Source organism: Xyrauchen texanus, chromosome 1 (assembly GCF_025860055.1).
Source record: "Xyrauchen texanus isolate HMW12.3.18 chromosome 1, RBS_HiC_50CHRs, whole genome shotgun sequence".
In the NCBI taxonomy this organism is placed as follows: Eukaryota; Metazoa; Chordata; class Actinopteri; order Cypriniformes; family Catostomidae; genus Xyrauchen; species Xyrauchen texanus.
This window is the reverse complement of record NC_068276.1, coordinates 56,834,246-56,848,068: the sequence shown is the minus strand read 5'-3', so window position 1 is coordinate 56,848,068 and position 13,823 is coordinate 56,834,246. Positions and strand designations below refer to the sequence as shown.

The following is a 13,823-nucleotide window of genomic DNA, read 5'->3' as shown; positions in this document are numbered from 1 at the left end:
AAATCTGTATGAATGCATCATAGCTAACAACAACTCAGTGAAGACTGGGACACAATTGAGAAAATACTTTTTACCACTAATATTGTTTTCCTTGTATCTGGATTAGCTGTGCATGTATTTGTAGTAATATTACATAGTTGTCTTCATCCACAGAATGCAACATCCACAACACTGTATCCGCAAAGCAACCAGCATTGTGGACGACCCCACACACCCCTCACACAAACTCTTTACCCTCCTCCCGTCTGGCAAGAGGTACCGAAGCATTCGGGCCCTCACGGCCAGACTGTGTAACAGCTTCTTCCCCCAAGCCATCAGACTCCTCAATACTCAGAGACTGGTTTGACACACACACGTGTCCTGAGTTGCACTTTAATTACTGTCACTTTATAACTGTCTGCTACCTCAATAACTGCTATGTGCATAGAACATTATCTCATAGTATGTTATGTTTACATTTTTAGAAACTGTCATCTTTTTGCACTACTGAGTACTGGTCGGCGCTGCACTGTCTATTGTCCTGTTCATTGTCAGTAATTTGTTGTACTGTCCTGTACTTTTTGGACATGTTTGCAGGTGCACTTTATATAGGTATATATAGGTTTATTTATATAGGTATTTTATTTCGTTGTGTTGTCTCATGTGGTCCTATGTTGGTCCTTTGTTGTTTTTATGTAGCACCATGGTCCTGGAGGAACGTTGTCTCGTTTTGCTGTGTCCTGTACTAACTGTATATGGTTGAAACGACAATAAAAACCACTTGACTTGACTTGAACAGGCAATTTGGCAAATAAATGTAGCAGTTTCCTTCAGGATCAAAGTACATGTTTCATTTTTTCAGGCATCATGAAGTGGTTTAGTTCCAAAAATGTACTGTGATAAACCCTTTGGCCTTTAGTTTCATGAAAACATTAACGGAATGATATTAACCAGTTATAAACGGTTACCAGCATTTAAAATCACTTTGTTCCCTTTTTCGGGAAGGTTCAGCAAAATAAAAACAAAAATAAATAAAAAATGTTTTTGGCTATGGCTTTTGGAAAATCACGACTCCAGGTGGTGGTCAGCGTCAATACTCGCTAAGCTACCCAGGCCCCCACAAGAAGGAAATGGTGTGCAAAAACCAAAACTGGTCTGTGAAAATGGTTTTAGAAAGTACTGTAACCAAAAAGAAAAGCAATTTGTAACGTGGTGATGGCATAGTGTGCTAAAGCACATAACTGGTAATCAGAAGGTCGCTGGTTTGATCCCCACAGCCACCACCATTGTGTCCTTGAGCAAGGCACTTAACTCCAGGTTGCTCCGGGGGGATTGTCCCTGTAATAAGTGCTCTGTAAGTCACTTTGGATAAAAGCGTCTGCCAAAATGCATAAATGTAACGTGATTACTTTTTCTATGAAGTATATGGTCAGGTAATACACTTGCAGTTTTGTAGTAGTTATTCGTCATTTGTAGGGGATTACTATTTTTTTAACTTACCCAACACATGACTTAAATTTGACAATTTAATTAATTCTTCCATTCTTCTGAGTTCCGGACACTGCTGTTGCTTGCAAGTAAAGACCTACACATTTGGAGCAACATGAGGCTGGGTAGATCATGACAGAAATTTCATTTTTGTGCGAACTATCGCTTTAAGTAAACAGATAAACGTTGTTGTTCAGATGTTAACAAATATTACCCTTCTGTGATTTCTGTATTGATATAGGACTGTAATGAGCTAGATAAGAAAGAACACACTGTAACAATAAACATCAAGGCGCTTTGATTGTTCTGTGCTGATGGGCAGAGTCTTCACCTTCATGAAGGTATATAAACAGGTTGTCTTGCACTGTTTATCCATTTTCCCATATTAGAGAGAGATTTGGGAGAATACGGGAAAAGATGCAGTACGACTATGGTAAAAACAAGGAAGAACATCCTGAACCCATCAAAGCTGTTGTGCAAGGTAGGTGAAGGCAATACTTACCATACAGAAACACAGCTGGTTTTTGAGTGCAGTGACAGTCCAAGTACTTTAGGTTGCATGGCTGTTAAAATACTTGGACACAGACCATGTGGACAACACTATATTGTCTTTTATTGTTCACGAGGGAAAGTTTGACTTTGGTATATGTAGGTGATATTGTAAACAATCCATCCAGGATTCACAAAGCAACTATTTAGTATTTCAAATCAAATTAAATCAGTACCGCATCTTTTGCAGTTTGCACATTACATATATCACTGTATATATAGACTTCTTTGCAGCTGTTATGTTGTGACAAAAATACATCTATACAGTTTGGACACGCACACTTTTTATTCTTTATTAAAGGGATAGTTCACCCAATAATGAAAATGCTCATCATTTACTAACCCTCTTGCCATCCCAGATGTGTATGAATTTCTTGCTTCAGCAGAACACTGTAGGTCCATACAATGCAAGTGAATGGTGACCAGGTCTTTGAAGCTCCAGAAAGCATATAAAGGCAGCATAAAAGTAATCCATAAAACTCCATTGGTTTAATCCATGTCTTCTGAAGTGATCCAGTGGATTGTGGATGAGAACAGACCCAAAACATAACTTTTTTGTCTCCTCCTAGGCTATCAGTCATAATTAAAAATAATTTATGATTGTTATAAAATGTCCGATTGTCATATTACCATCCGGCAGCTCAGAACAAAGAAGAGTTGTCAGTTAAGAATGACTGATTATGCTAAATATTGAGATTGACTCAATATTGATATTGACATCTACTGAATTTTTTTTAATTATTATTGCAGACATCACAAAACGTTTTTGATAACTTGCAGGTGAAAAGAAAAACCCTCTGAATATTTGTTGCATTTTCATTTAGTCTTTTATATCAGGGGTGGGGAACCTTTTTTCCATTAAGGGCCATTTGAGTATTTACGAAATTATTCGCAGGCCATACAATTGCTTTCAAGTTCTGACTGTGGGTTGAAATTAATGTACGCTTTCCGTTACGTGCTCGCACACCAAACACACTAAAAGTTCTGTCTATTATTCAATATTTTGTGTTGTTATCATGTCAAATTATTTGTAAACATTATTTGAAAGGAATTGTTTTTCAGGTTAATTGAATCAAGGCCATTTTTTGATTTTCAAATTATTTCTCAAATGGCCTCGCAGGCCGGGTGAAATTATCTCGCGGGCCTTATACGGCCCTGAGGCCTGACGTCCCCCACCCCTGGTTTAGATGCTTCTATCCAAAGTGATGGTGTAATAAATAAATAAACCAGAATAGTACACAGCTAGAGCAAATGTGAAGTTGCAGAACAGAAGAGGCATTAGGAGATTTCTTTATTAAATTGACTTTTAAATATTTATGGTTTTATATAACTTATAGGGATAGAAAACCATCCATGACTCCATAAACCCTAAATTACTGTAAAAATTATGATTTAAACAACTTCACTGCTCAAATAATCCACACGTTTTTACAGGATTAATGTAAGTGCTTTTAGAAAATTATAAGCTTCACATTTCTGCCTTTAAACCCTCCAAAATTTGGGCCCATTCACTACCAATGTAAGTGCCTCACTGTGAACTAGATGTTTGCTGTTCATTTTTTGTGGTAATCAATATTATGCCACAAATGCTGTTATCTCTGCAGGGATGCTTCCGGAATGGCTACAGGGGACGCTTATACGCAACGGGCCTGGCCTCTTCTCGGTGGGAGAGACTTCATACAACCATTGGTTTGATGGAATGGCACTGTTACATAATTTCATTATCAAAAATGGTATTTACCTTCTTTCATGCTATAGTTTCATCCAATGACTTGAGTGTTGACGTAATAAAAGCATTATCTGATTACTCATAATGCAAAGGTTGTCTTTTATTAGCACTTAGCTAACATTTGGGTTTTGGGTTTATATTGTACCGAGGGAACTTTGTTATTGGAACACTTTGCATGAATATACCTGCATTTTCAGATTGTGTTCATTCATTTGCAGGTGAGGTGACATACAGGAGCAGATTTCTTCGAGGGGACACATACAACTCCAACACACAGGCCAACAGAATAGTGGTGTCAGAAATGGGGACCATGGCTTACCCAGACCCCTGCAAAAATATATTCTCCAAGTAAGTAATGCCACGCACGGATGCAATTGATTCCATTGCAGTTGTAATTGTGTATATATATATATAATTTTCGCATTATACATTCAGATTCATTTTAAACCTAAAATCTTGATGTATATAAAGAAAGTGCATGGACACGTTATGCTTCAACAATATATAATGATATGTAGAATAAGCATATTTGAGAGCATCCTTGTAAATAAACTGTCCTTTGAAATCTCTGCTTAGAGTGATCACCTTTCTGAGCCACACCATCCCAGACTTCACAGACAACTGCGCCAATAACATAATCAAATATGGAAATGAGTACCATGCCACATCGGAAACCAACTATATTCGTAAAATTGACCCCATCACCTTAGAGACTCATGACAAGGTAAAACATTTGCTTTTGGATGCCTGCGAAATATATTGCTTCATTTTTGGTCACATGTTCTCATGAAATATTCTTATTGCTTTCCAGGTGGACTACCTGAAGCACCTTCCTGTAAATATAGTTGCATCACATACACATTATGATAAAGAGGGAAATAGCTACAGTATGGGAACATCCATTGCAGAGAAGGGCAAAACTAAATACACATTATTCAAGGTTGCAGGAGGAAGTAAGTATTTTGTCATTTTAAAGATGGGGATGGAGATCTCTTCATGAATGTTCTTTCATTGTGATGCAACTTATTATTTTAAAGGTGGAAGTGTGTAATATTTTTGATGTTTCAAACTTAAAATGCTTGCCCCATCTCAAACTTTTTTGTTATTTTTTTTAAATATGAATTTTTTCCCAATTTGGAATGCCCAATTCCCACTACTTAGTAGGTCCTTGTGGTGGCACGGTTACTCACTTCAATCAGGGTGGCGGAGGACAAGTCTCCGTTGCCTCCGCTTCTGAGACAGTCAATCTGCGCATCTTATCAGGTGGCTAGTTGTGCATGACACCGCAGAGACTCTCAGCATGTGGAGACTCATGCAACTCTCCATGATCCATGCACAACTTACCACACGCGCCATTGAGAGCGAGAACCACTAATTGCGACAACAAGGAGGTTACCCCATGTCACTCTAACCTCCCTAGCAACCGGGCCAATTTGGTTGCTTAGGAGACCTGGCTGGAGTCACTCGGCACATCCTGGATTCGAACTCGCAACTCCAGGGGTAGTTAACCCCCCCCCCCCCGAACAGTGTTGGATCATTATTTGCAATATAGTTTGGTATCGCCAGTGACGCAGAAGATATCTCACCTTTAAGCATGAAATGACATACTAATGATGCGTTCACATCATGTCGGAATTACCGAAATGAGTTTCCGACATGTAAGAAACTTTTACGTCTCTGAATTTTACGAGAGCTCCCACTTGACTGTTGTGATGTCGTGTAAAAGGTGTTACAATGGCAGCATTCTTGACAGTTAAAGATAATTTACGCATATGTATACGTTTTAGATTTTGGTTCGGTTCAGGCTGATTGCATGACTAATGGCATGAGTTTAATAGTTCAAGGTATAGCTCACCCAAAAATGAAAATTCTCTCATCATTTACTCACCCTCATGCCATCCCAGATGTGTAAGATTTTCCTCCTTCTGCAGAACACAAATGAAGATTTTTAGAAGAACATTTAAGCTTTGTTGGTCCTCACAATGCAAGTGAAAAAAGCACTTTAAGGCAGTTTAAAAGTAATCCATATGACTCCAGTTGTTTAATCCATGCCTTCTGAAGTGATCCAATCTATTCTGGGTGAGTACAGACCAAAATGTAACTCCTTTTCACTGTATATATTGACATCATTAGTCTCCTTGATGATTAAGATTTCCAGCTCAACAATGCTTCCTAGCACCTTCTAGAGCTGTATGCATGCGTCATGCACTAGGAAATTAAACTTTATACCGCAATCGTGTCTTGAGACTACGATGGTGATTTTAAGTGAGAACAGACCAAAATGTTGCCTTTCATGCTGGCTTTATGTGCTTTATAGAGCTTCAAAGATTTTGTCACCATTCACTTTGCATTGTATGCACCTACAGTTGAAATATTCTTCTAAATTCTTAATTTGCGTTCAGCGGAAGAAAGAAGGTCATACACATCTGAGATGGCTTGAGGGTGAGTAAACGATGAGAGATTTTTCATTTTTGGGAGAAGTGTTCCTTTAAGAGAAAGGTTAAAAACAAACCCTTACAAGAATGTTTAAGGAATATCATCAATTCAGTGCTGCCTTGCAAGCACTGTAAGTACTAGCCAGTTTCTAAACTGTATTGTTCTTTAAATAGGTGGCTCAAATGGGTCTCAACCCTTGAAGAACGCCGAGGTGGTCTGCACTGTGCCCTGCCGCACGCTCCTCACACCCAGCTATTACCACAGCTTCGGCATGACCGACAACTACTTCATCTTCATTGAGCAGCCCATGAAGCTTGATATCCTGAAAATGGCCACAGCCTATATGAGGAAGGTCAGCTGGGCCAGCTGCATGAAATTCCACCCTGAAGACAACGTAAGAATTGGCTCTTTCAGATCTTTGTCTGAGTGCACGCCCGCACTGTAAAACAATGATTTTTGAATAAACATATAAATATCAAGGCAACGTGATGCATTAAGGTAAAGCAATTGACATGGGGATAAAATGAAAGTTTGCATACTGTGACTTGATAGTTGGCTAAACAAGAATTTAGTAGTTTTCTTATTGAGGACAATTAAGACACCATGACGTTAACTGCAATCTTTGCCTTTGCAGAAAGCTGTCTTGACAGACATTCAATAGACCTCAACCCTTAATACACAAACCTCAAAGTTAAAAGATAATCTCCTAACATCACTACACAACAATTGACTAACAGTGACAACAAAAGACAACAAATACAGCATAAATAAAGTTAACAAACAGCAATGAATGCTGGGAGCTCACAAATTAGCAACATTGTTTAAGAAAAGTCTGTTAGGGTAGTTGGGACAACATTTGGGGGAATATTGTAGGTCTAACATAAACCCCTCAGTTTCACACAGCTTGCTTAAGCAGTGTGTATGTATTCAGTGCTCATATTAACAGTTAACAGCACTCACTTGAACGGCACTTATTTAGTGAGTCAGACTGAATACACAATATTTAAAGGGATATTTCACACTAAAAATGAAAGTGCTTTTTTACCTTTACTCACATGTTGTTCAAAACCCACATGACTTTCTTTCATCAGTGGAATATAAAAGATGTTAAGCAGAATTTTAGCCTCAGTCACCATTCACTTCCATTGTATGAGAAAAAGATGTGGCAAAATGAAATGGTGACTAAAGCTAACATTTTGTCTAATCTGTTTTTGCGTTCCACAAAAGAAAGTCATTTGGTTTTGGAACAACATGAATAAATGGTGACAGAATTTGTATTTTTAGGTGAACTACATCCTTTTAAGGAATAGTTCACCCACAAATTGAAAATGTTCCTATAATTTACTCACCCTCATGTCATACCAGATGTGTATGACTTTATTCAGCAAAACACAAATTACGATTTTTAGAAGAATATCTCAGCTGTGACGGTCCATACAATGCAAGTGAATGGTGAAAAAAAAGCTCCAAAAAGCACATTAAGGCAGCATAAAGGTTAATCCATAAGCCTTAGTGGTTTATTCCATGTCTTCTGTAGCGATTTAATTGGTTTTGGATGAGAACAGACCAAAATGTAACTCCCTTTTCACTGTACACCTTGCCATTGCAGTCTCTAGACACGATCATGATTTTCAGATTGATTACACTTCTCAGTGCTTGAGTACTAGATGGCGCTAGCAGTGCTATCGAGCTTAAAATCATGGAGCCAAGGAGACTGCTTACATCATGATTTATAGTGAATAAGGAGTTATGCTTTGGTCCATTCAAACCTAAAACTGACTGGATCACTTCAAAGACATGGATTAAGCCATTGAGTCTTATGGATTACTTTTATGCTGCCTTTATGTGCTTTTTGGAGCTTCTAAGTTTCGGTCACCATTCAGTTGCACTGTGTTGACCTACAGAGCTGAGATATTCTTAGAATTCTGCAGAAGAAAGTCATACACATCTGGGATGGCATGAGGGTGAGTAAATGATGAGAGAATCTTCATTTTTGGGTGAACTGTCCCTTTTTAAGCACTTTATAGCTACACTTTAGGACTTGGGTTCCATTCTGTGTAGAGAAGTTACTATTGGGTATTAAATGCGATCCCTCCTCATTTCATAATTAAGATTAAGATTCAACTTTATTGTCTTTGTCATTGTGCAGAGTACAGGTACAGAGCAATGCAGTTGTTTTCGCATATGCCAACTAAGCTGGGGTCAGAGCTGGGGTCAGCCATGAAACAGTGCCCCTGGAGCAGATAGGGTCAAGGGCCTTGCTCAAGGGCCCTACAGTGGTATCTTGACGGAGCTGGAGCTTGAACCAAGGAGGGGGGGGGTTATGTTAGACCAACAATATTCCCCCAAATGTTGTCCCAACTAGCCTAAAAAACATACTGAATGTAGTAACCCAGACATCATTTTATTTATTGTATATAGCCGAAGCTGTTACACAGCAGAAACACTGTGAACAGAATAACATGATCATGGTGCTGCATTATGAAGCTGTATGAAACAGTTCAGCTCCTTACCTTGCTGCTCTAAACTTTGCTTGTGATTTCTCTCATATTCATCAGACCCTGATTCATCTTATTGACCGGAAGACAAAGAAGGAAGTTGGGATCAAATGTTACACTGGTGCAATGGCTGTATACCATCAAGTGAATGCCTTTGAAGATGATGGTCATGTTGTGTTTGATGTGATCACCTATGATGACGGCAGCTTGTATGATGTGTTTTACCTGGACAAGCTCAAGGAGCAGATGAGCTTGAATACTACCTACTGCAAGCCCAAGTGCAAAAGATTTGTGTTGCCCATTAGTGACAAGGTTTGTCATGTTGTTGGTGTTTGCAGAGCAGCACTGTATAAAACCCTTTTAGGCCTTCTTTCTTCCATCTACTTATATTTATGCATTTGTAGCCACAATGATTCACTTTACATGCACGTAATATTCTCTCCATATTCTGGTTATGCCTGCATTCTGAAAAAAAGGTTTACAGACTTCATAGCAATTGGACTGTTCCTGTACTGTAATCAGAGTATTCCGACGAATATTATTCTCACTCTGTTCTCCTAATCGGAGATGATTTATCGTTTATTATGGTGCACTTTTATTAACTGTGCATAGCAATTTAATCAACTCATTCTAATTCATGTCCTGAACAATAACACATATTAGAAAAATTAACCTCAAAGTAAAGTTAATAAGACAGTTACAATCTGGGACAAACTGGAGACCCCCAGGAAAGCAATTTTTCCAATAACCTGATTGTAATCAGATTCCTTCCTGTTCACTGTAACTCGGCCACGGCATGCGCTTCAAGCCCTGTAACTTAGAAACTGTTGTTTAGCAGGTAGAATTCAATGAAGCTGTCAGCGGAGGACATGTGAGGCGTACATTTCTCAAACTAGAGACTCTGATGTACTTATCCTCTTGTTCAGTTGCACATCTGGTCTTCCACATCTCTTTCTGTCCTTGTTAGAGCCAGTTGTGCTTTGTCTTTGAAGACTGTAGTTACACCTTTGTATGAAATCTTTTTTGCAATTTCAAGCATTGTATAAACTTCATTCCTCAAAACAATGATTGACTGATGAGTTTCTGGAGAAAGCCGTTTCTTTTTTGCCATTTTTGACCCAATATTGACCTTAAGACATGCCAGTCTATTGCATATTGTGGCAACTCAAAAACAAACACAAAGACAATGTTAAGCTTCATTTAATGAACCAAATATCTTTCAGCTGTGTTTGATATAATGGCAAGAGATTGTCTAGTACCAAATGATCAATTTAGCATGATTACTCAAGGGTAAGGTGTTTGGAGTGATGCTGCTGTCTAGATTTGATCAAAAATTACTTTTTTCAAATAGTGATAGTACAGTTTTTTACATCAGTAATATCTTGATTATACTTTGTGATCAGCTGAATGCCACTTTGGTGAATTAAAGTACCAATTTCCTTCTGAAACAGCAAAATCTGTACATTATTCCAAACTTTTGGCCACCAGTGTATAAAGTAACTAAAAAGTAAAGTCTTTCAATAAATGTATTCTTACTATTTAAAAAAAATCCACATTTTCTATATATTCTCATCTATTATATATTCTCATCTATACATTTTCATATATTCATTTGGCCATTCGGTTTTTGTTCCTTGAACCGTTCTTAGCTCTTGGGTACAATGCTTTTAACTGTTTGTTTTTTATTTATCTCTTTTCATTACATTACATTTACATTTATGCATTTGGCAGACGCTTTTATCCAAAGCGACTTACAGTGCAATTATTACAGGGACAATCCCCCCAGAGCAACCTGGAGTTAAGTGCCTTGCTCAAGGACACAATGCTGGTGGCTGTGTGGATCGAACCAGCAACCGTCTGATTACCAGTTTACCAGTTATGTGGTTTAGACCACTACACCACCACAAATGATGGCCAGCTATCTCGTTCGGATTTATAGAAAACCAACATATTGGCTTAAACAGGTTATGGCAATTGGTTTAACATGTATAAATGATGAATTGTGTACTTAATCGAAATATAACCCAATTTTGATTTATAGCAGAATATTCTTGTGCATGTAAATTTGGCCAATGTTTTTTTTAATTTTTTATAACCAAAGTCTAAAACGTGAACTTACCTATAACTTAAACACTTTTCTGACGCAGTCTATCAAGCACTGATAATGCAGGACATTTCAATGTAGGCTTATTTGCTAAATGAACATGAATGTCTGCTGTAGCTAATTTGTCTTTGGCACACACAGGGTGAGATAGGTGAAGATCTGATCAAACTTAAATACACGACAGCAAGTGCTGTGAAGGAGAAAGATGGAAAACTTCTGTGTCAAGGCGAGGTTCTCTGTGTTGGTAAGCTAATGACACCCTAATGAAAACATATACAACCTATGTTATATCCTATTGTCTAAACCCTATGTAATGCATTTAGGTGTGGAACTTCCGAGAATTAATTACAATTTCAACGGAAAGAAGTACAGATATGCTTACATGTGTTGTGTGGACACGTCCCCACTGTCCACAAGGGTATGTAAATTGAACTGTCTATTTTTGCGATTTTTATGTATCAGTGTTAAAGACTGATGATCTTTTACAGATTGTAAAGGTTGATGTTGAGACAAAGCAGCAGATTGAATGGAAGCAAGACGACTGTGTTCTCTCAGAACCTGTTTTCATTCCCAGGCCTGATGCAGTTGACGAGGATGATGGTTAGTTAACTGAAGCCTCAATTAAACTGAAGTAGAGTTTTATTTTTATACATTAATATTTACATTGACTGATCCTAACTTTAAGTTACTTATATTTGGGTCTTTTTTATGTTTAGGTGTAGTCTTATCATCTGCCATAAACACTAAACCCGGGCCAGGCAGCTTTCTTCTGGTGCTTGATGGCAAATCTTTCAAAGAGGTTGCCCGGGCATATATAGATGCAGAGTTTCACATGGACATGCATGGATACTTCATACCAGACAGCAGTTAAGCATTTTGATGCCATCTGACATTCTTAAAGGGACAGTTCACACACAAATTTAAATTCTCTCATGATTTACTCACCCTCATGCCATCCCAGATGTGTATGACTTTCTCAGACATTTGTCACATAAAGGAAAAATAAATGTAATCCATATGACCCCAGTGTTTAAATCCACATCTTCCGAATAGATATAATAGATGTGGTTGAGAAACAGGTAAAAATTATCTTTTCAATTTTACATCTGAAAGCCACATGTGGTGCCTGTTTAGTTTCTGAAAGTGAAAGTTAAAGTGAAGATTTGGAGTAAAAAAAGGACTTAAGTATTGTTCTATTTTTCCCCACACCTTTTACATTGCTGCTAAAGTTATGGATTTAACCACTGGAGTCTTATGGATTACTTATATGTTTATAGTAAGTGATTTTTGGAGCTACAAATGTCTGATCACCATTCACTTGCATTGTATGGACCTACAGAGCTAAAATATTATTCTAAATATCTTTGTTCATGTTCAGCAGAATTATTTTTAGATTTTGATTCAATTATCTTAATTGACTCTATGATTATTATATATATATATATATATATATATATATATATATATATATATATATATATATATATATATGCAGGGCCGTTTCTGAGCATATTGGGGCCCTAAGCGACATCCTACTTGGATCGAGTTCTGCCCCTTCTAAATTAGAAAGAGAGATAATCATATATAGAGATAAAGTAGTGCGGTAATATTACAGTTTTTTTTGAAAACCAAACATTCAATCCAGAAATAATAATAGGAGAGCTGCATTCCTCAGTACATGCAATATTGAATTCCTATTCTTTACCATTTCACGTTAATGAGGAAAAACCTGCATATTTGACGTGACAGTTGTAAAAGTAGCACTTGTACATGATGAGGGGAAAACCATGCAAAATGCTCTAAACCTGCAGACTTTGACCTCTGAGAAATCCATAGGGTATCCCATTAAGGCTGCACGACTGATTAAAGCTCCATTCAGAGCTTCAGTAAGTGATGTGTGATCGTGGGGCGCCCTCTAGTGCACTTGTTGTGCAGGGCGGCAATTTTAGATTGTTTTTCATATTAGAATATAAATGGTCTTACCTTGTCTTGCCGCACAGTGAATGACAAACTCGATGGGTCCCTGTTACCTTCTCCCCCCTCTGTGCAAAATTACTGAATGTCAAACCATACTCTCCTCACAAACGCATTAAGTAAAATGGGGCTGATGAACACTGTTGTGTTTTCAGTGTTTCCTGTAGCACTTCACAGTTGGTTTATTAATGGCACTACGTGACTAGATGTTGTTTTGTGAAGTGACGGTTAATCCCAGCTCTGGGACTATATTCGTATGCGGAGATCGCTCGAAAATTTGGTATAACACTTTAAAAAACAGGACACCTCTGGTTTGCTAAGCTTTTATAACTTCAAATAACTGAACACGTTTCTCATTTACATGTTTTGTTTGCTTGTTTGGAGTTGATGTACATGCTTAAAATGTAATGTTTAAAAGGTCACCAATGGCACTTAGTAACATTAAACAAAAATACTAAATGTTATTATGTTGTGGTTTGTTTGTTTGGTTGTGTGTTATTGTGTTTTTTTTTATTTTTGTTTACATGATTGTGAAAATATTATCCTCTTTCTGTAATTACTGTAAGGTTCAGAGCCATTTTAAATTTATCAGAGGGGGCTACATCAGTGGCTAGTGATATATACAATTTCAAAGACCATTTTTGATTTAAGGAAGTGACGTCTTTGCTCTTTGAACATTTCCTGCAACTTGTTAAATAGCAAATGGATGCGTAAACCGCTGCAGTGAAGCGAGACGGCTGGATACACGCAGTCCTAAAAACTGTAGCACACCTTATTGTAAGTTGTAAGTTTGATAGGTGGAGCTCTAAAAGTAACTAGGAGAGATCCAATAGTATATTTGCCATATACTTTAGATATAGCAAGATATTTTTGGCTTGCATAAATATTTATAAGTAAAAATAAATACAGTACTTCAGCTAATGGTGTTCCATTTGCTGTTCATTTCATACCGTAACATTTGATAACTCAAGTACTCTATCACGGCTCTTTCCTGCTTTAAGTAACCTAAAGAAATGAACTTTCATTGTGATACATTTTTTCACAATTTTTTTAAATTTTATTTTTT

General features: G+C 37.5%; 1 protein-coding gene across 1 annotated transcript; it reads left to right on the top strand.

Moving 5' to 3' along the window:
* Positions 1-1,865: 1,865 nt before the first annotated feature.
* bco1 (beta-carotene oxygenase 1) lies at positions 1,866-11,654 on the top strand. The gene is made up of 11 exons (XM_052142209.1): positions 1,866-1,948; positions 3,621-3,749; positions 3,964-4,093; positions 4,322-4,469; positions 4,557-4,698; positions 6,355-6,575; positions 8,740-9,000; positions 10,931-11,027; positions 11,107-11,201; positions 11,272-11,383; positions 11,500-11,654. Exons 1-11 carry the CDS (start codon positions 1,885-1,887, stop codon positions 11,652-11,654), a joined length of 1,554 nt encoding a protein of 517 aa, XP_051998169.1. The 5' UTR covers positions 1,866-1,884.
* Positions 11,655-13,823: the final 2,169 nt, after the last annotated feature.

Bases quoted from the DNA above. Each gene is read 5' to 3' on its own strand.
- bco1 (XM_052142209.1), top strand. From the start codon at position 1,885: ATGCAGTACGACTATGGTAAAAACAAGGAAGAACATCCTGAACCCATC. The intron at 3,750-3,963 runs GTATTTACCTTC...ATTCATTTGCAG, and splicing joins TAATTTCATTATCAAAAATG to GTGAGGTGACATACAGGAGC. The intron at 4,699-6,354 runs GTAAGTATTTTG...TTCTTTAAATAG, and splicing joins ATTCAAGGTTGCAGGAGGAA to GTGGCTCAAATGGGTCTCAA.